The sequence below is a fragment of the Mustela putorius genome, unplaced genomic scaffold, assembly GCF_011764305.1.
Source record: "Mustela putorius furo isolate JIRA1106 unplaced genomic scaffold, ASM1176430v1.1 tig00000585_pilon_pilon_pilon, whole genome shotgun sequence".
NCBI lineage: Eukaryota > Metazoa > Chordata > Mammalia > Carnivora > Mustelidae > Mustela > Mustela putorius.
Window position 1 is genome coordinate 2,449,511 of NW_025421424.1, and position 18,869 is coordinate 2,468,379.

Below are 18,869 nucleotides of genomic sequence, written 5' to 3' on the forward strand. Positions count from 1 at the left end.
CCCCTCAAGCATACCCCAGAGGCACATAAACTTAAATCCAGGGCTGGTGGCCAATCGTTTCCGCAAAGATAGACACATCCTGATTCTCCAGAGTTGAAGTGGGGCATCTTTATAGAAAGGAAAGAGAAATTAAGGATATTGACAGTAGAAAGAGATAAAAAGATTGACAGAAGGGGCGCCTGGGTGGCTTAGTTGGTTAAGAAGCTGCCTTTGGCTCAGGTCCTGGGATCCCGCCCTGCGTTAGGCTCCCTGCTCAGCGGGAAGCCTGCTTCTCCCACCCCTCTGCCTGCGGCTCTCCCAGCTTGTGCGTGCTCGCTCTCTCTCTGTCAAATAAATACATAAAATCTTAAAAAAAAAATTGACAGAGTTAAAAAAGGTAAATACGGGGAGAGAAGACTGTCTTCTAACAGATTACAGGATGTCGTCAGTTTTGATAAGGTGGGGTGGAAAGGAAAGACTATTTACAAATAAGGAGGGGTTCCTCTCCTATTTAATTCATTCTCAAGCCGCCTCTCACGCATTCACTTTGACTACAGATAAGACTTTTATGGATGGGTTATTACTTCAAGCAGTACTATTGCTCTATGATTAAAGCAAGGGCCACGTAATTCCGGAAGCAAGAAGATATAAGACCTCAAGAAACTGCCTGGGATCTCTCGGGACACGGAAGAAGGCAGGGGTCCTCCAAGCCTTGAGGGCTGACCAGGTAATCGCCACCCGTTTGAGGGCAGAAGGCTTTCTTTGAACATCTGTTTTCTTCTACTAGCTTTTCACTGGGCCAGAAATGACAAGCTCTGGGTCTAATGATGTTAGTCATGGATGCTGGGTTTTTGTGCTGCTGGTTTTTTCTACTCGAACTATGCATTTCTTTCTTCTCTGTCTGTAAAGAGCATTGCCTTTGGTGTCAGCACCGGGTTAAATCTTGGCTGTGAAATCTAGCAGCTGTGAAACTTTGGGAGAGTTCCTTAATCTCAATGAAGTGTGTGTTTTCATGTGTAAAATAACTTAATGATAACTACAAGGCAGCCTAGTTATGATTAGATTAGGTGACATGTGAACATCCAATGAATGTCAGTTTGTTAAGATCCACTTACAGGTTATTCCAAAAGATGCTCTACCTCCCTTCCCCCCAGATTGTTGGTTGGACAGAGAAGTCCTTGCTGTTTGTGTCTTAAGGGGGTTGGAGAACATTGAACATACCTCCATCACCTTCTGAAGGGAGGTTCGTTAGAGAAGTGCAGGGCTAATACAATGATGTAAAGTGCTTGGGAGCGGGGGGTCCATCAAATCTTCATCGTTTGGTTTTCTTCTTTATTCACACTGTGTCGGACTGCTTACATGGACCTATGTAGATTATCCAGGAAAGTTTGAACATTATGTTCCATCATTCCTCTTAAACAATCTATTATTTGATAGTTAGAATATGTATTCTGATTGTTGGATCATAAAGCATGCTCAAGGGAAGATTCAATGAATTACTCATCCTAATAATTTTTAGGAAAAAAATCTTGGACCCAATCATATGCTTACACTAAAATAAATACCAGATGGACGAAAATAAAAGAAAATATGGGTAGATATTTTAATCTTATGTGGATGGTAATGACACATTTTTCTGATATAAAGTCCAAATGTTTAAAGGAGAAGGTAAATATGACAATTTTTGAAATTTTCAGTGTGACAAAAGATATAAAAAAGAATCTTGGAACACTGAAAAAACAAAATTAAATTTAAAAAGAAATACAAACTATTTTAGTATTAATATTAAAACATTTAATATAAAATATTTAAAATTAATATTAATATTAAGGTATTAATATTAAAATATTGATAATATATGAAAGACAACAAATGCACAAAAATGGCCCTAAAGATTTCTGAGAAAAAAGATAACAAACAGGAAAAATGTGCAAAGGTATAAACCAAAAATTTAACAAAAAAATTTAAAAATCGAATCAATCATTATATAAAAAGATCTTCAACTTTTTATATATCTTGAAAATTTTTTAAATTATTAATTTAAGTAATATAATTATGAATATTTTTAAAATACTAGACAGTGAGATTTTTCTTACGCCAAAATTAGCAAGAAAAAAAATGGATAAATTGGGTGTTCCTTGAAGTCTGGGGGAACCAGCATTGCTGTCTATGTGCTATTACTGGAATGTATGGAACAGCCCATCCAGAAGGCATTTTAGCTAAGGGTATCAGTGTGACAACGTGCACATTCTGTGAAGTCACAGCCCTGTGTACGTACATTTATACTAAAGAGAGAACCAAAACTGCATAATAGTTATTCAAGGGGAAGAAGGTTCATTACAGTTGATCAGTTTCTGAGCAAGAAAACCAGTTATCAGAATTCTATGAGTCGATTTATATAAAATGCTACACAAACCAACACATAGACATATATACATAGAAAGATGTCCATAAGCTACTCACTAAATTGTTTTTCTCTGGGAGATAGAATTTACTTCCTATTTTCCAGTTTGTCACGGATCTTTTAATAGTTCATGTACTGTCTGGTGATGGGGAAGATAATAAAGTCATTTTCTTTAAAAAAAATAAAATGTGGTTATCACCTACGCGTGAAGGAAAAAGGGTTGACCGGAGTCAGGGTATCTAGTTGTAGCTGTGTGACAAGGAACAAGCCACTTAATACCCATAGACCTCGGGTCCTCTCATCTGTAAAATGTGGGTATTGGACCATATATGCCCTTTTAATGCTAACACAGACAAATTCGCTCTTGGGACTGACTTGATTTGATTGAGTTGACTCAATAGAAAGTCCATTACTGCCCCATCTGTGCGAAAGCGTGCCTTAGGCGCCCTCTTCTGGTCCTTCTGAGAATATCAGGAATAGGCTCTTCGCAATGGACCAAATGCCTTCTTCCAGACTACTAAACTCTTCAACCCAACACAGTTAGGTCTCTGGCGCGGGACCAGAGGCCTTGCAGGTGACATAGATTAAATACCCCTAATATCTACAGTTATCTTGAGAGTCCCTTGATTGTATAATCTGGGCTAATCCAGAAAATTATTTTTTTTTTCCTCCGTATGCGATTTGCCATCTAAATTCCTGGGTCTGTCTCACCTACTGTGTTCAGATTGCAGATTCAAGCTAATCCAGGAACTTCGAGGGAAAACTCACAAGGTCTCTGAGACCCTTACAGGAGAGGTTTCCAAAGCACTTCAGCTTCTCCGGAGAAGAGGAAGATGACCCCCCAAAGCATGCGTCTGTTCCTACTGCTGAGCTGCGTAGCCAGCACTGAAGTCCTGGGAGGTGAGTATCAGTCATTCACTGGAAGTGAGCTGACAGCCAGTGTTCATGCAGCACACTGGCTCGGCCCTCCACTCGTCCCACATGATGTTTAGGTGCCACAGGCAATAGATATCAAAGACAGGAACGAAGGACAAGGTCATGTGGGGAAAATCACAAGGACTGTAGAATCAAACAAATCCAACCTCGTGTGGTTGTGAGCCATAGAGAAATTATCAACTCAGTGTCAGTTATGATCATTATTTTACAAGTTTCTGGTGAAGGGTGGAGATAATGTATTTAAAGCATCTGTTACCTAGCAGTTGGTGAGCGAGAACTAGAATTAGAGCTCCCCAACATTCATGCATCGTTTTCCCATTTGAACATACCAGCAATTTTGGTTTGCAAGGGACTTAAAGCCTCATTGGAGAGATGGGTCCTACACCATGTAGACCCAGAATCAAGTACAAAGTAACATGTCAACAAGGTAGGAATCAATACCCTAAGATCTTCCAGCAGAGAAAGCAGGAAGAAAACTATACACATGAGCTAAAAATACGTATCATAGAACATCCAAAATGGAAAGAAATGGAATGTGGGCACATCTTGTATAATGCCTTTATTGTGTTTACAAAGAAGCTGAGGCCCAAAGGAAGTCAGGACTTGCCCAAGATCACATAGCAAGATTACATGATATTCTGGCTCCCGGTCTGGGGTGCCTCTCATAGTCCCACGTGGCTCTGTGAGGAAAACCATGCCTGAGCATGTATATAGCCTGGGGAATACTTTGGCCAAGGGGAGATGCATTGGGAGGACAAAGGAAGAGAAGCAGTGTTCTTCAGGCCTCATGGGTGTCCGTGGCTCAAGGTCTGTGTCCCCTTTCTGCTCAAAGGCTCTCTGACCTCTACCCCACACCGACTGCCAGCCACCAGTTCTCTCAATCTTTATGGCTGCTCCGCACCTGGGGGATTCAGCCACTTTCTCTGAGCCATGCAAGAGTATGAAAGAAGCAGCCCCCAAGCCCTCCTGTGGAGCCACCTAACCAGAGAGTTAGAGTCCTGTTGTTTCTGGTTCTGGCTGCCCTGCAGGGACTTGAAATTCACCCAAGCTAAACCCTGTGAGTGAGAAACCAATCGCCCTGCTCTGGGACTTCACTAAAGCTCTCTGGTTTCTGTCCCTCAGAGGTGATAGAACCAGGACATGCCCACCGGTCCCTCCACTGCTCCTCTACAGATCCTGCTTCCCGCTGTAGAGACTTTCTGGGATTGCTGCATAGGAAGATCCAGCTGCATAAGGCTGTGGGGCTAGGTCACTAGAGCCCTCCGTGCTAGCCAGAGTAGGAAGCTTATCTAAAAGCATAGGAAGTCTGGGTGCCTGGGTGGCTCAGCTGGTTAAGCCACTGCCTTCGGCTCAGGTCCTGATCTGGGAATCCCAGGATCGAGTCCTGCATCAGACTCTATGCTCAGCAGGGAGTCTGCTTCTCCCTCTGACCCTCCCCGCTCTCGTGCTTTCTCGTGCACTCTCTCTCTCTCTCTCTCAAATAAATAAATAAATAAAATCTTAAAAAAAAAAAAAAGGCATAGTTAGTCCCTAGGGATTTATAGGCACGGATGAAATAAAACCAGAGAATGGGACAAACAAGGGACGGGGGTGTCATTTGAGTGGGGAGAGATGAAAGGCTCGCTGTGTGACAACAATCTGTGGATATCGTCTAGGAGCAGGAGGAGCCCTGCACTCATGTCTAGCCTTGGAGCACAGCCACAGGGTCACGAAGCCCAAACGTACTAGCCTAGCATTCCCTTCATCATCTAGGCCCTCTGCATTGCCAGTCATCTCCTTGCTTCCTGAACCTTCAGATATGGTGACATGGCCCCCTCACTAAGGCAACTAGCAGGAAGAGATTGTGCTTTTCTCTTGTCACAGTTTCCTTAGCTTCCAGGCTTAATGATTCCCCTTGTCCTTCCCACCGTGCTTGTCTGAAAGATCCCCTCTACTCAAGGCAGACTTCAGTGTTCACTCTTGCTCTGCAATCTTGTGAGCTTCTGCCCCCATTCCTCGGCTCACCCTCTTGGCCTCACATGCCCCTTCACTACTGACTCACAGCCCAGCTCACCCATCTTCGATTCTGTCCAAGTTGCCATCTAACCTGTCCTGTGTCCCTCTGGCCCAAAGCACCACTCCTTCCTTGTAATGCCTAAAACTGCCAACTTGTGCTCCTAGTCCACTCTGGTGCTGCCTCGAATTGTGGCTGTTTGACCTTAGGACCAAAGTGAGGATTCTGCCAGTTGCTGAGTATGTCTGTTCCTATGGTGCATTCCATAACCGGGAAAAAATCACAGGGTGGGCTGAGGGTCCCACCGGGCCTGCCGTCTAAAACTCCATGGTCACCTGAGCCTCCCTAAGCTCTGCTCTGACAGACCACAGAGATTTTTGGAGTCTCCTGGATTAGTCTCCCAGTTCAGAACGAGTGTCCAGCGATCCTCAAAGGATCCAGTTGTCTCCTTTTCTCCAGGGCGCACTTAGCCTTATAAAGACCATAGTTCCCTTTGGGGAAGGCTGAAAGAAAGATTAACGGCACAAAGTTTGGGGAGCGTGGCAGGTCCTTCCTCAGGCTACCCAGCCTCCCCATCATTCTGGAAACTTCACAGGGTGGGACGTGATTGTTTGTGCCATCCTAATTGGTGATGCCCTTTGATGTCTCTGCAGAAATCCTCATGAGACCCAGCTGTGCTCCTGGGTGGTTTTACTATATGTCTAACTGCTATGGTTACTTCCGGAAACTGAGGAGCTGGCCCGAGGCTGAGGTAAGAAATCTTGCCCCACGCTTGGACAGGTACCTCTAAAGCCAGGGGCCACCCAGAGCTGCTGGTCTCATGTGACTCAAAAGTAAGGGTCCTTCTGAGGAGACATTCTGAGGAGTCATGTGGCTGCTGAAATGGGGATAAGGAAGTCGTGTGTTCCTCTCATTCAGTTCCCAAAGCATTGCTGGGGCCTGTGCTCTATGCCCAGACCCTAGATGGACTGTCAAGACGTAAGAATGAACAAGAAAAAGCCATTACCCTCAAGGAGGTCACTGTCCAGAGGAAGGACAGAAATACACAAACAGGAGAATGAGAAGATAAAGACCTTTAGAAAGAATCATTGAATTGCTGTATCTGATTTACCAGAAAGAACAGGGTGCAGACAGGCCTGGGGCATGGTCTTCAGAAAGCCCTGACAGAAAGGGAAGCAGACTAAACAAATGGAAGGCTTCACTGTCTACACCACCCACAAAGGTACTGGTTTTGTTTCACTGAGGCTTTGTCTAGAAGATACCCAAGTAGCCACTTTACCTCAGAGGATTGTGGGGAGCCCATGCTGCTGTCTCTCTGGGTTGTGGTTGTTGAACTGATGTGATTAGTTGGGGGCACCTTATGGGAAAATGTGGTGTGACCCGGGCCCAGAATGGCCTCAGAATTCTGTATATAACTAACTCAGCAATGACAGAGCACTTACCAAGTGATAGCTATCAGGAATACAAAGTCATCTGTGGCCTTAAAAAGTGCAGGATTGGGATGCCTGGGTGGCTCAGTAGGTTAGGACCTGCCTTCAGCCACATCAGGCTCTCTGCTCAGCAGGGAGCCTGCTTTCCCCCCTCCCTCAACTCTGCCTGCCTCTCTGCCTACTTGTGATCTTCATCTGTTAGATGAATGGATAAATTCTTAAAAAAAAAAAGAAAAAGAAAAAGAAGAAGTGTAGGACCAGTGCAAGATTGTGTGATATTTAAACAGAACATTTCCATGCAGTGTGATCATGACTAACTCTTCCAAGGTCACACCCAGAGTAACTAGTGGAACAAACCCAGGGAAGTCAGCCCTAATGCAATGCTTTCTGGGCTTACGTGCATGATAGTTACAGAGAGAGAGAGAGAGAGAGAGAGAGCGAGGAAGAAAGAGAGAGAGAGAACACTAAATGACGAAGGGGTTTCCCAGACACTGTTCGATGAAAGAAAGAAAGCTGATGGAGAGCAATGAACTTTTCCTCAATTCTTGAGAAGCAACTGGAAGAAATCTGGGAAGACCACCCATTCTGCCTGTCTCCAGAGATTCCAACACGGATTCTGCCAACACAAAGGGGAAGAAACCTGGAGGACTTGGGAGTAAAACAGACATGAGTTTCAATCCTAACAGTGCCTTACAAAGTTAAGTCATACCTCACTTGACTGGTTTTCTTGTTTTAAAATGGGGATGACAATTCACCCCATGGGCTTCTCAGAAGGATTCCTTAAAATAACTTCAAAGAGCCTATGGCACCTGATAAGTATTCAGTTGAGGTTCTCAAGACAAAAACAGTCTACACGATTGATCTGGGGCCTTAGCAGAATTAACCGGTTACTCCTGATCAGAATGCAGAGAAAGTGCTGGAAAACTTTACCATGGCCACTGCTGCTAGCTTGACTAGTTGCCAGTACTGAGGGTCGATCTCAGTTCTTGAGAGCCCTGGTGTGAAGGGGACCATGAAAATGGTGGGTACATCTGATCTCGGACACGAGAGGCAGAAAGGTCTTGGTTCCAGGCCAAATTCCCTCACTAACAGGAGTTGGAACTTGGAGGAAAAGCTCACTGAACCACTTGGAGCCCGTTTCCCTTCTGTCCCAGGAATCCCTGGTGACTGGCAGTCTCAGTAAATGTTGACTGGTTCTCTGACTTCCAGGCCTCCCAAGTTCAAAAGTCAAATGAAGTTAGGGGTGTGGAAGCATTCTGGTGTTGTGAAGTGGTTGGCAAATGGGAGGCCAGCACAAACACTCAACTCTAACCACATCTCATCATGAGCAGGATACCAAAGGGAAGCACTGGAATAGCAACCACAGCCAAAGCCATGTTTTTATCCAATTACGTTGTATTAAATTAAGTTTTACCATGTACGCATCTCCTGTAACACAACCCCCAAAGAGCATGAAATATGTGGGTATCTCTATCTAGCTATAAGATAGGTACATGTAAAAGTTTGTCTTATTTAATTGAACAGTAAGTTTCCGGTTAGGGAACGGTTAGGCCACGTCTTCCAGCCAATACCGGAAACAAAAGGGGATTATCATTCAGGAAGTGATAAGAAAAAACCCAGATCACATTCTCTTGAGTAGGAATGAAGGCAGCATCTTTGAAGAACAAGAATTTGGGATCAAAAAAGACATAGAGCAGTAAAACAAAATTGAGTCTGGAGCTGAGTTTTTAAAAAGTTGCAACAGAGAGATAAGATAGTTCCACGCTCCCACACCAACCCTTGGTCTGGTTTAACTGGGATAAAGATACTCAAAACCCCAACTGGATTACATCCTGTGGCTACTGCTCAGGACAAGCAAACAGACGGGCACATTAATCTAGAACCAGAAAGTCATGAACACGGGATCTTCAATTCTAAACCAATAACTGAGGCATCTCCCCACTCCTGGAGGGAGCATCATAGATTTTTGGACAATCCACACTATTCCTATCTGGTACCAGATAAAGATAATGTACAGAACACTGTTTACAATTTACAATGTACTATTCTTGTGCAAGATAGAGCCAGAATCATTTCATAATAATTTAATAAATAATAAATGATGTAAAATAGAATGGACATCGAACTTGGGAGTTATGTAGACCGGGGCTCTGTTCTTGGGCAACTCAGTCTGACACCCTTTTCTGATCATGCATTTCCACCATAAACTACAGGTGGGTTCTACTTCCTGAGATCGGCGTGAAGATTCAATGGGGGTAGCGTGTTGAGGTGCTCATCATTTTGGAGGTGCTCCATGAAGAGCACTGCCCTATTCTCTCTGGTGTGAGACGCATCCTTATCACGTCTAAACACCTCCGAAATCAGTGTTCCTTTAAAGAAAGTGGCACTGACTTTTTCTCTTTTGCTTTTCTAGTGGAACATGAAACAAAGGGCACATTTTATAATCAGTGATTTCTTAGGTTTGTTGAAATGCAGAATTAGAATATTTAATTATAGCCATTATATCCCTCCACAAGTCCATTGTGTAGCAGAGTGATTTACTTCTTCAACTTCACAGATAAGCATTGTGAGCCTCAGAGAGGTCATGTGACTTGTCAAGGTCACATACAGTAACTTGAGGCAAGACCAGGAGGACCCCAGGCACGTCCACGGACCCTAAAGCTCACGACCTTGCCTCCAGCTGCCTCTTCCTCTGAGACTCCACGCTTGGGGCAATTGTGTTTTCTCCTCTGGAGACAGGCAGAATCACGGGGTGTAGATCTCAACTTCTGGAGCAGGTGGGGCTGCGCACTCCCTGTCGCTTGGTGCCCTGGGGTTCTGGGGTGAGGATGACGCTTTTAAAACTCAAGAGGTGATGAGCACTACATCCGGCCCACAGATCGAGTGTCAGTCCTATGGAAACGGAGCCCACCTGGTGTCTCTCCAGAATGAAAACGAAGCCTCCATGGTAGCGAACTACATAAGTGGCTACCAAAGAATCCAGCCTGTATGGATCGGCCTGCACGACCCAGAAAAGGTAACCTCAGACTTGGCCCACAGAGGCCCCCTGCAGAAAGCCGGATAGATAGTCCCTAGCCTGGGAAATGGCCTCCAGCCCTACTGACAGGGCCGTGGGTTGTGGGTCTCCTTCAGTCACTGCCTCCGATCCATAGAGGCCAAAGCCTCAAGCTGTGGGTCTCCCTTCTGTCCCTCTGTGGAGGAAATTATTTCAGTGGCATCGTTTTATAGAACTTCTATCTAAATAAATTCCTTCCAAATCTTAGAACATTCCATGACCGGCTTTTCAGAGCCTTAAAAAAAGTTTGTAAGTATATATAGGTATATATACCTATATATGTGTACACACACACTACACATGCACACATGCACACACACACCCCTGTTAGGGGACTCAGCTTACTAATACTCATTAGATCTTGAGTTAAAGTTAGGAACTTTCAGCCAAGCGTTTTCCTAGATGCTACTGTGTTTTTCATGTCATCCATAACTTTTTTCACTGGACCCTGGTTTCACTTTCCATCACTACCTCCTTGTAAAGAATGGCATGTGAGGTCTTTGAGCTGGTTGCAGAGGTATGTGGGACCTGCAGTTTACAGATTCTTCGTGGCACTTCTATCATTAGCCCAAACAGACATCAGAAACGCAAGAAGAAATCTCCTGTTTCTTGCCAAAACTTTGCCATAGATGTTGCCAGTATTTTATACAATTCATTATACATTTTTATGTATTCACATTGCTATCAATCAGAACTCTCTCCTTCAGAGTCCAGACAAATATTTACATCTATTTATACCAGATGTGTTTTGGTAATTTACTTTTCTACATTCATAACTGAAGAGAGTAAATAGCTCATAAAACCCTTTAAAAATTGTGCAATGTCTCTAGTTATCAAAGAAATGCAAGTTAAAATAGCAATGTAACTTCACTTGTCAGATCACAAAGCTTTTGCTTAATTATTCAATGTATTAATTATTAAGCTTACCCTTAATGCCTACTATTTTTAGGGATATAAAGAAATTGTCCAGTAGATGGGGATTTAAATTCCTACAACTGAAAAGTGCTTGGAAAGTAGTTTGACCATATATATCAGTACCCTCAACAAATGATGTCCTTTAACCTCTTCATTCTGCTTCTGGGTTTCTATCCTAAGAAGTAAGTTTAAGTACAGAAACAGCTCCAGAAACAAAGTTGTTCATGGCAGTATTCTTTATAATGGGAGTAAATTGGAAACAATGTAACTATCATCAACAGAATTAAGGCAAATTCTAGTACATCATTACTATCTAAAAAAGTTTAGGAAGCAAGATGCACCATTGAAGAGGTATTTTCAAGATCATCTCATATGTTAGCATGCAAAAATACTGTGATCCAGAAAAATGTTTACACCAGAAGGAAATAGGCCAAAACATTGGCGTTTTCCTCTCACTGACTAAGTGGGGTGAGTTTTCCGTGTTCCGTTCCGGTGCACATTTCTGGGCTTCCCCAGTTTTTGCAGTGACACATTTTTACAAGTTTCCAAATGGCTGGAGGGGAGCGCCCAGCAGGGAAGCCTGCAGACTAACTGTCTTCCATCTCTGGTCACCGGCAGCGACAGCAGTGGCAGTGGATTGATGGAGCCTTGGATACATACCGGAGCTGGTCTGGAGCATTCCAGCGTGGGAACAAGTACTGTGCAGGGATGAGCTCCAAGACCGGTAAGTTCTCCTGCACTGCCCGTTGCCTCTTCCTGAATCCCAGCTCCTGCGCTTCACCTATAAGAGCAAAATTGGAAGCCACTCCCCATTCCCCCATCTGCACCAGCAACTCCGTTTCTACAGGACAGTGGTCTTGCCGTGGACATGGTGGACCAACCTTCAGCCAGCTGTGACCACTTCATAACCATGGCCATACCCAAGGTCCAGCTGTTCAGTTATCTACTTAATACGTTTTTTAAATCCACTCACTTTCCCCTTAAATACATTTATTTTTAAATCCTACTATATTCAAGCCATGAGTGAGAAAGACGTCACACTGTAGGAAACCCAGACTACTGGGTACAAAAATAGAGGACCCTTTGCCGGCTTCTTGATGGTTAGGGGTGCCCGGGAGACCTCCTCTTTGCCTGAATTCTGCCCTTTTGTATGTTGCCCTGAGTTTTGTCCCCAAAGTGCAGGGCCCAGAACCTCAGAGGCAGGCTGCGCAAATTCATATGAGTCTCCTTCTTTCTCTTGTCTGCTTTCATTCCTTGCTTTTTATGTTAATAGAGTTTTGGGGGCCTCTGGGTGGCTCAGTGGATTAAACCTCTACCTTCAGCTCAGGTCATGATCTCAGGGTCCTGGGATCAAGCCCTACATCAGGCTTTTTGCTCAGCAGGGAGCCTGCTTCCCCCTCTGTCTCTACCTGCCTTTCTGCCTACTTGTGATCTCTCTCTGTCAAATTTTAAAAATAAATAAATAAATAGAGTAGAGTTTTCGACCTTTGTACCTATGACATTTGGGGCTGGATAACTCTTCGTAATGAAGGCTGTCATCGTAGGTTTAGGATACCCTGGTCTCTAACCATTAGACCTCAGTAGAACCGCCCTTCCCACCACAAGTTGTTTCCACCAAAAATGTCTCCAGACATTGCTAAATGTCCCTTAGGGGCAAAATCGCTCATATTTGAGAACCACAGCAGGTAAGTGGTATGGAAGATCTCCGTTGTAAAACAAGAAAACAGATTATCAAAGATAAAAGAGGCTACTTGATGCCAAAGACAACATCCCGGTGGATTTAAAAGGTCCCAAGGTGTCACCAGGACACCCCTCCAGGCAGGAAGTCGGCCTGGGAAAGGCCTGGACGGAGGACTCAGGGACATGAGGCAGTGGCTCTCGTATGAGGAATAAAGCTTATGTGCACAAAAAAGAGCGGGAAAACTTTCCTACAGCAAAGGGTGAATGGTAGACGGAAGGCACAAACTCTGAGGCCAAGTCTAGACCCTTCCTGATAAGAGGGTCTCCTCACTGATGAAGGAAGGACTCCTCACAGACTTGCAGAGAACACAACCACTGCTGTGAAAGACTCAGGACAGCCCAGATGGAAGAAACACAAGTGAGACCAATAGGTAGAAGCCAACAAAATGTGGATTTCTGTCTAAATTAAAGGAAAAATTTTTGAACAATTAGCACTACCCAAAAATCGAATGGGCTACCCCCAGGAAGTAGTGAGAATCCCATCACTAGAGTTAACCAAGGGAAAGTGGACAACTGTAGCTGCTAAAAGTGCTTCTAAAGAAGGTCCAGGGTGCGAGGAGAATCGATTGAGGAACACTTTTAAAATACAAATTCTAGGCATCATTTTGGACCTACAATATCTGCAACTCTAGGGCTGCAGGCTGGACCAGCTTTGGGGAAGCCATGGACCAGATACCCTCCAGAGTCCTTCTCCTGACTGAGATTTCAACAGGACCAAGTTCTCAAACCCAAGTCTTTCCCATTGGTCCACGTCCACAGGGGCAAGTTTCTAGGAATGAAACCACTTGAGTGGGACCCGGAAACCTAACGTCCTCCTGAGAACACTGATCTTTCAGACTCTCTTCCTTTCCCGGGCTCGTTCAGCCCAGCTCTGAGTGGCCAGAAGTGCTCAAGCCAGAAGAACACAAGGAACAAAACAAGGATTAGTGAGGGCGCCTGGGTGGCTCAGTGGGTTAAGCCGCTGCCTTCGGCTCAGGTCATGATCTCAGGATCCTGGGATTGAGTCCCGCATCGCATCGGGCTCTCTGCTCAGCAGGGAGCTTCCTCTTCTCTTTCTCTCTGCCTGCCTCTCTGCCTACTTGTGATCTCTCTCTGTCAAATAAATAAATAAAATCTTAAAAAAAAAAAAAAAACAAGGATTAACGAGAAACTGGTGGAGTGGTGGAGGAGAGAATTTTAGAGAGCCTTCCCCTGGTGCCATCAGTGTCACTTTATATTTGTCTAACAGATTTAGCCCCACCAACTCGGGGGCTGAATATTTTCTTTAAGACACAAAAGACTGATGTAAGACTAATGCATCAAAACACAGCCACACACACACATCCCATGTGTGATGGGACTGGTTCCTCTGTTCTATCTATTCTGAATGACCCTTCTGGGGCATTTTGTCCCACTGGTTCTTCTCCACCACCACCCCGCCCCCGACTCCCTTTCTGCAGCACAGTGGAACTCTCTTATGACTCTGGCAAATTGCACTTCCCAGTGCTTTCTGACATTTCTACTGGTCCTCTCTGACACATTTAATAACGATAATGAGGGTGTAACTATTCAGAGAGAAATTTCATATCCACTGGAGTTGGGGTCAAGATCATGGGCTCTGCATTCTGAATGCCTGGGGTGGGATTGCAGTTCCTCCATATAGCACTGTGACCTGGAGCAGAGTTCCTACTTCTCTGTGCCTCAGTCGCCCCGCCATAAAAAGGGCAAACCAAGAGTACAAATTATCTGAATACGTACAAGGGGAGGTGCTTCTCCCAGTGTAGGGTAAGCTCATGGTTCTCGCAACCTGGAGGGGAGGGCTGTGGTCGCCTCCACACGCTTCTCTGGTGTTGAGGAAGGAGGAGGCACCAGGGCGGGAACCGCAGGTCAGAGGCAGGCAGACGTCCAGACTCCCTCTGTGCGGCACACACCACGCCGTGACTGAGCGACTCTGTGCGTGACCACAGCTGAAACGCTCCTCAAAGATGTTTCGCTTTCAAAAGACTACCTCCTCCTTGTTCTGGGTTCTTCTTCATAAAGGGATGGCCTGTGGGCCGTGACTGGCTCTGCAGCTTCCAATTCTTTGATTTTCAAACAGGCGTTGCTTAGTGCCTCAGCTGTGAACTTGGGAGAAATCACCGTCACATCCTCACAGCACCCTGTTTCAAACACAAAGGACACCCACTTTTTGTGGATTCATGTCAAGCTCTGCCTTCCCTCTGAAGGGATGCTGGCATGGGGCTTCTGCAATTGACATTTAAATTGTTTTTCTTTCTGGGAACAAAGTTAATACCGGTAGGACTGTCTGGTTCTCCAGAGACAGAAGTTACAGGATGCACATGTAGACAGAGAGATTTCTTTCAAGGACGTGGATCCTGAGATCGTTGGGGCTGGCAGAGCTGATGTGTACAGGGCGGGCCCCGCAACTAGAGACCCCCACAACCACTCACGTCATGGTGCTGCATCGGAGGCACTTTGGACGCAGAATTCTTTGCTCCTTGAAACTCCGTCTTTTTACTGGATGATTCTCCGCATTATGGAGGGTTGTCTGCTTTACTCAGAGTCAACTAATTTAAATACTGATCACAGCTTAAAAAAATAATCCCTCACAGTCACATGGAGACTGGTGTTTGTCCCAACACCCGGGAACACACCCCAGCCCAGCGACACATGAAATGAACCATGGCAGTAACTTCCCCGGTGTTCCGGGCAAAACCCTCTGGTGACGCGGGTCCATGCAGTACAGATCCAGATGGGTTTCACTGTTTGTTTATTGTCTTACAGATTTTTTGACCTGGGAGAGCAGTGAATGCAGCAACCGCCAGCACTTCGTGTGCAAATACCGGCCATAGAACATGCTTCGAGGCTGTGCCCACATCGTGCAAGCCCCGGTCCCCTTCCCTGTGTGCGCTGGCTGCATCTCACCGTCATCTCAGCGTAAACACAGCAGCTGGGGCTCCTGTTGCACTCACTGTTCTAGGTTTATGAGGGGCCAAGTCCTCAACACTGGTATGACAGTGGCTTTTAGCTCTAAAGTCACCCTGGGATGTATCTCCATGGTCCTCTGCTTTCCTCCTCCACACAGCAGGTTGTCTCAGAGTGGGGAGGGAACTGGTGAAGTAACCGGGAGTTGGATGGTCAGGGGTAAAGGTTTGAAGACAGGAGGAGGAACCTCAGGAATGAGCCTCCAGCCCCCTTCAGCTTCTGCACCCCTCTGCCCTTTCTCTAGTGCCCACGTTCTCCTGCTCAGACACCTGCTCAGTTTTCCTTCGCCATGGGGAATCTTTACTGGTAGAGTCCCTATTAGGCTGATATGGACCATCAATTCCAGGGCCATCTTTTAATAAATAGCTGACTGCATAGAAGATCGCTCTGTTCCACTTCGGCAGCAATGGGAATGAAAAAGTGAAATAAGACTCAGAAAACATACGCATGTGTTTCTTCATTTCCTTCCTCAAAGTCCCTGCCTTTTCTCAGAATAGCCCCCCTCCAACCTACCCCAGCTGCAGCCCTGGTCTGACCAGAGGAGAGAAGGAGGCCATGTGCATAACCAACCTCTATGTGGGGGTGAATGGGTGGGGATTATTTAAGCATGAGTACAGCAACTGAGGAGGGAAGACAAGAATCACAGCTGGTGCCTGGAGCCACCTTGGGCCTGATGTTCCCCTCTCCTCAGCCACTAACAGCCCCATCACCTTGCTCAAGTCTCTGCCTGGTGAGGTTTGAGATCCCCTATGAGAGGCTGCCCCAATACTCAAAAGGTAATTTTTCCCTCATACAGATTTGTGACTCCCTAAATCAGGAATCTACTTGGCCATGTAAGAAGAAATGATATGGACTTGACAATTACAGAAAATGTGGCTTTGATGTGATCATGCCTGCATTTCTTAGAAGCACCAGAGAGGAGAGGACGTGTGGCCACGCAGTTCAGGCTAGGTGGATGGCCACTGGCTTCCCTCCTGTTGCTCTGCCAACCCGTCAACACGGAGTCTTACACCCCAAACTGAGAATGCTCCCCTGCTCCCCTGGAACCTTAGCAGGCTGAGACCAGCTGTCACATGCTGGCTCAGAGAAGAGGGCAAGGAGGAGAAGAAAGTGAACAGACAGAACTGGCCCTCTCAAGTCACTGCCCCACTTCTTCCTCCCTACCCCCACACCCTTGTCACTCTTTTGACATCAGAAGACATCAGAAGTAATGTGCTGCTCCCTCTTCTTCTTTCTTCTAAGATTTTATCGATCTATTTGAGAGGGAGAGAGAGAGAGTATGAGCAGGGAGGGGAGCAAAGGGAGCGAGAAAAGCAGACTCCCTGCTGAGTTGGAAGCTGGTTGCTGGACTTAATCCCAGGATCCTGGGATCACAACCTGAGCCGAAGGGAGGTACCTAACTGACAACCACCCAGGTGTCCCTGTGTTGCTCTTTCTAAGTATGAAAAGCTTGTTAACCCACAGGATAAATGTCTTAATCGTGGGAGCTCAGGCAAGATGACAGGCAGATGGAAAAGGCCATTCTTTCGAAGCGGATTGTTAGCTTCAGCAAAAACCAGCCACTGACTCCCACCAGTATTCTGGTCCAGCCACCATCCCAGAAACAAACAAAGGTATCGGATTCTATATCAGAGATAGAAGATAAATCGGGAATGTGGAACTGATGGGATCCATGTAAGAAACTTGCAGGATTAAGCATCAGATTCTTTGGTATTTCCTGGAAGAATTAACAGAATGTAAAGGGAACATGGATCACAATATCCCAAACAGGTAGAAGTTCTCAGTAGCTCCTGACTATGGCACATATGAAAGATAAAAGATACCACAGACCACCTGTGCCCCCTAATTCTTTCATCCTCTCCTGAGGAAAAGGAGCTCCTGATAGCAAAGTAAAGAGAAACAAAATAAAAATCCAAAAAGTGACAAATAACAGATATACCAACTCAAAGTAAAATCTAAGAATCATTCTGCAAACATATTAATTAAAAATATTTAAAATATGTTTAAAACAGTTCCAGCTAAATAGTATCACCAACCTGAAACATTCGTGGTGACGTAGCACTAGGCACCCTCCCTGAAATATGCGGGAATGCCTATAAGCTGCGCACGCGCAGTGCAGGGTGCGCTTCACGCCATTCCAAAACAAGGACAAGCAGCCACGTGTTTTATTAGAAGGCTGGTCCTTGGTTAACTTTAGAGCTGTGCTGGTTTCCAGTTGTGCATATGGAATTTTAGTAATCTTTATTTATTCAGCGAGTAGGTATATCATTTAACAGAATGTTATTTGAATGCATGCTATGTGCTAAGAACTCGTTCCGGGGACTGCGCATCCATCAGTGGACAAACCAGACAAATCCCTTCCCGTTATAGAGCATACACTTCAGCAGGCGGGAGGAGCAAAGGGAGAAACTCAATTAACTAAATAAGTAAATAATGTCGTATGAGAGGGTGGCAGGCGCTGTGATGGAGGTACGGACCCAGGAAGCAGTCCGGGAGGGAGCCTGGGTACACTATGCATGGACTAGTTGCTGCGTTCTTGGTCAGACACTGACAAGCCAGACTCTCTGTGCAAAACAGGCAAGTTAATACTATATGTTACTTCATGGTCCATGAGGAGATATGGGCTTCAGGCAGAACCTGACCAAGGGCTCATCAAAATTATATAATAGGGTTTTCTCTCTACATTGTTGGTGGGAATGAACCTCATTATCAAGCCCCATCTAATTGCAAGATCGTCTGCCACAACTCCAGTCCTCACCTTGGGAAAAGAGACCCACAGCCCTCAAAGGGAAGCCTCCAGATTAAGCCTCATTGGCCAAGAATCTTTCGACATGGGTTGTGTTCTCAGTCCTTAGCCAATCAAAACGCTAGGAGAGTGTGATATGGTGATTAATTTAGCCAGTGACAGCACCTGTGATTCCCCCCCCCACCCCCCCTCCCCGGAGTCCATGGCTTAGACAGCTTCCCCTACAGGACAGGGCCATTGCTAGCAGATACAGTGCCTTTGTGGGAACTAAACAGGATCTTCTGGGAAGACACAGCTCCATGACCTCACAGGACAAAAGCAGGCTGGAATTCAGCCTTCACTTGCCCCCTTCCTTGTGTACATTTGTGCAGTGCACAAACTACACCACCTTCTTCTGTGGCCTGGCTGACACATGCAGGTCTCTGCCTGCGGGCTAAGGGCAATTCTTTGGGAAACTCTGTCCCAAGGCCCCACCATGGGACTTTAGAATCAGATGTCTGAACTGAGACTGGAGGCACATCGGATTCGAAAAAGACAACAATCAGGTGGATATTGTGTCCCAAGATGTGCTCAATCACATAAGACTCCAGCCACAGCCTGGGGTGGTTTACTATAGTGGGGAGAGCAAAGCGCTTGGAATTAGGCCACTCCAGATCTCCTGGACCCTGCCACAAACAGGCTGTATTAGAGGGAGCCTGAAGCCTTCA

The 18,869-nt window shown here is 45.6% G+C and overlaps 1 protein-coding gene across 1 annotated transcript; it reads left to right on the forward strand.

Moving 5' to 3' along the window:
* Positions 1-551: 551 nt before the first annotated feature.
* Positions 552-15,860, forward strand: REG4 (regenerating family member 4). Its single transcript, XM_004771039.3, has 6 exons — positions 552-706; positions 3,108-3,283; positions 5,966-6,063; positions 9,621-9,758; positions 11,331-11,436; positions 15,216-15,860. The coding sequence occupies exons 2-6, from the start codon at positions 3,217-3,219 to the stop codon at positions 15,281-15,283; spliced, it is 477 nt and encodes a 158-aa protein (XP_004771096.1). The 5' UTR covers positions 552-706; positions 3,108-3,216; the 3' UTR covers positions 15,284-15,860.
* The last annotated feature ends 3,009 nt before the right edge of the window (positions 15,861-18,869 follow it).

Coding starts and splice junctions, on each gene's coding strand:
- REG4 (XM_004771039.3), top strand. CDS start 3,217: ATGACCCCCCAAAGCATGCGTCTGTTCCTACTGCTGAGCTGCGTAGCC. Junction 3,284..5,965: donor CAGCACTGAAGTCCTGGGAG/GTGAGTATCAGT, acceptor ATGTCTCTGCAG/AAATCCTCATGAGACCCAGC. Junction 11,437..15,215: donor AGGGATGAGCTCCAAGACCG/GTAAGTTCTCCT, acceptor ATTGTCTTACAG/ATTTTTTGACCTGGGAGAGC.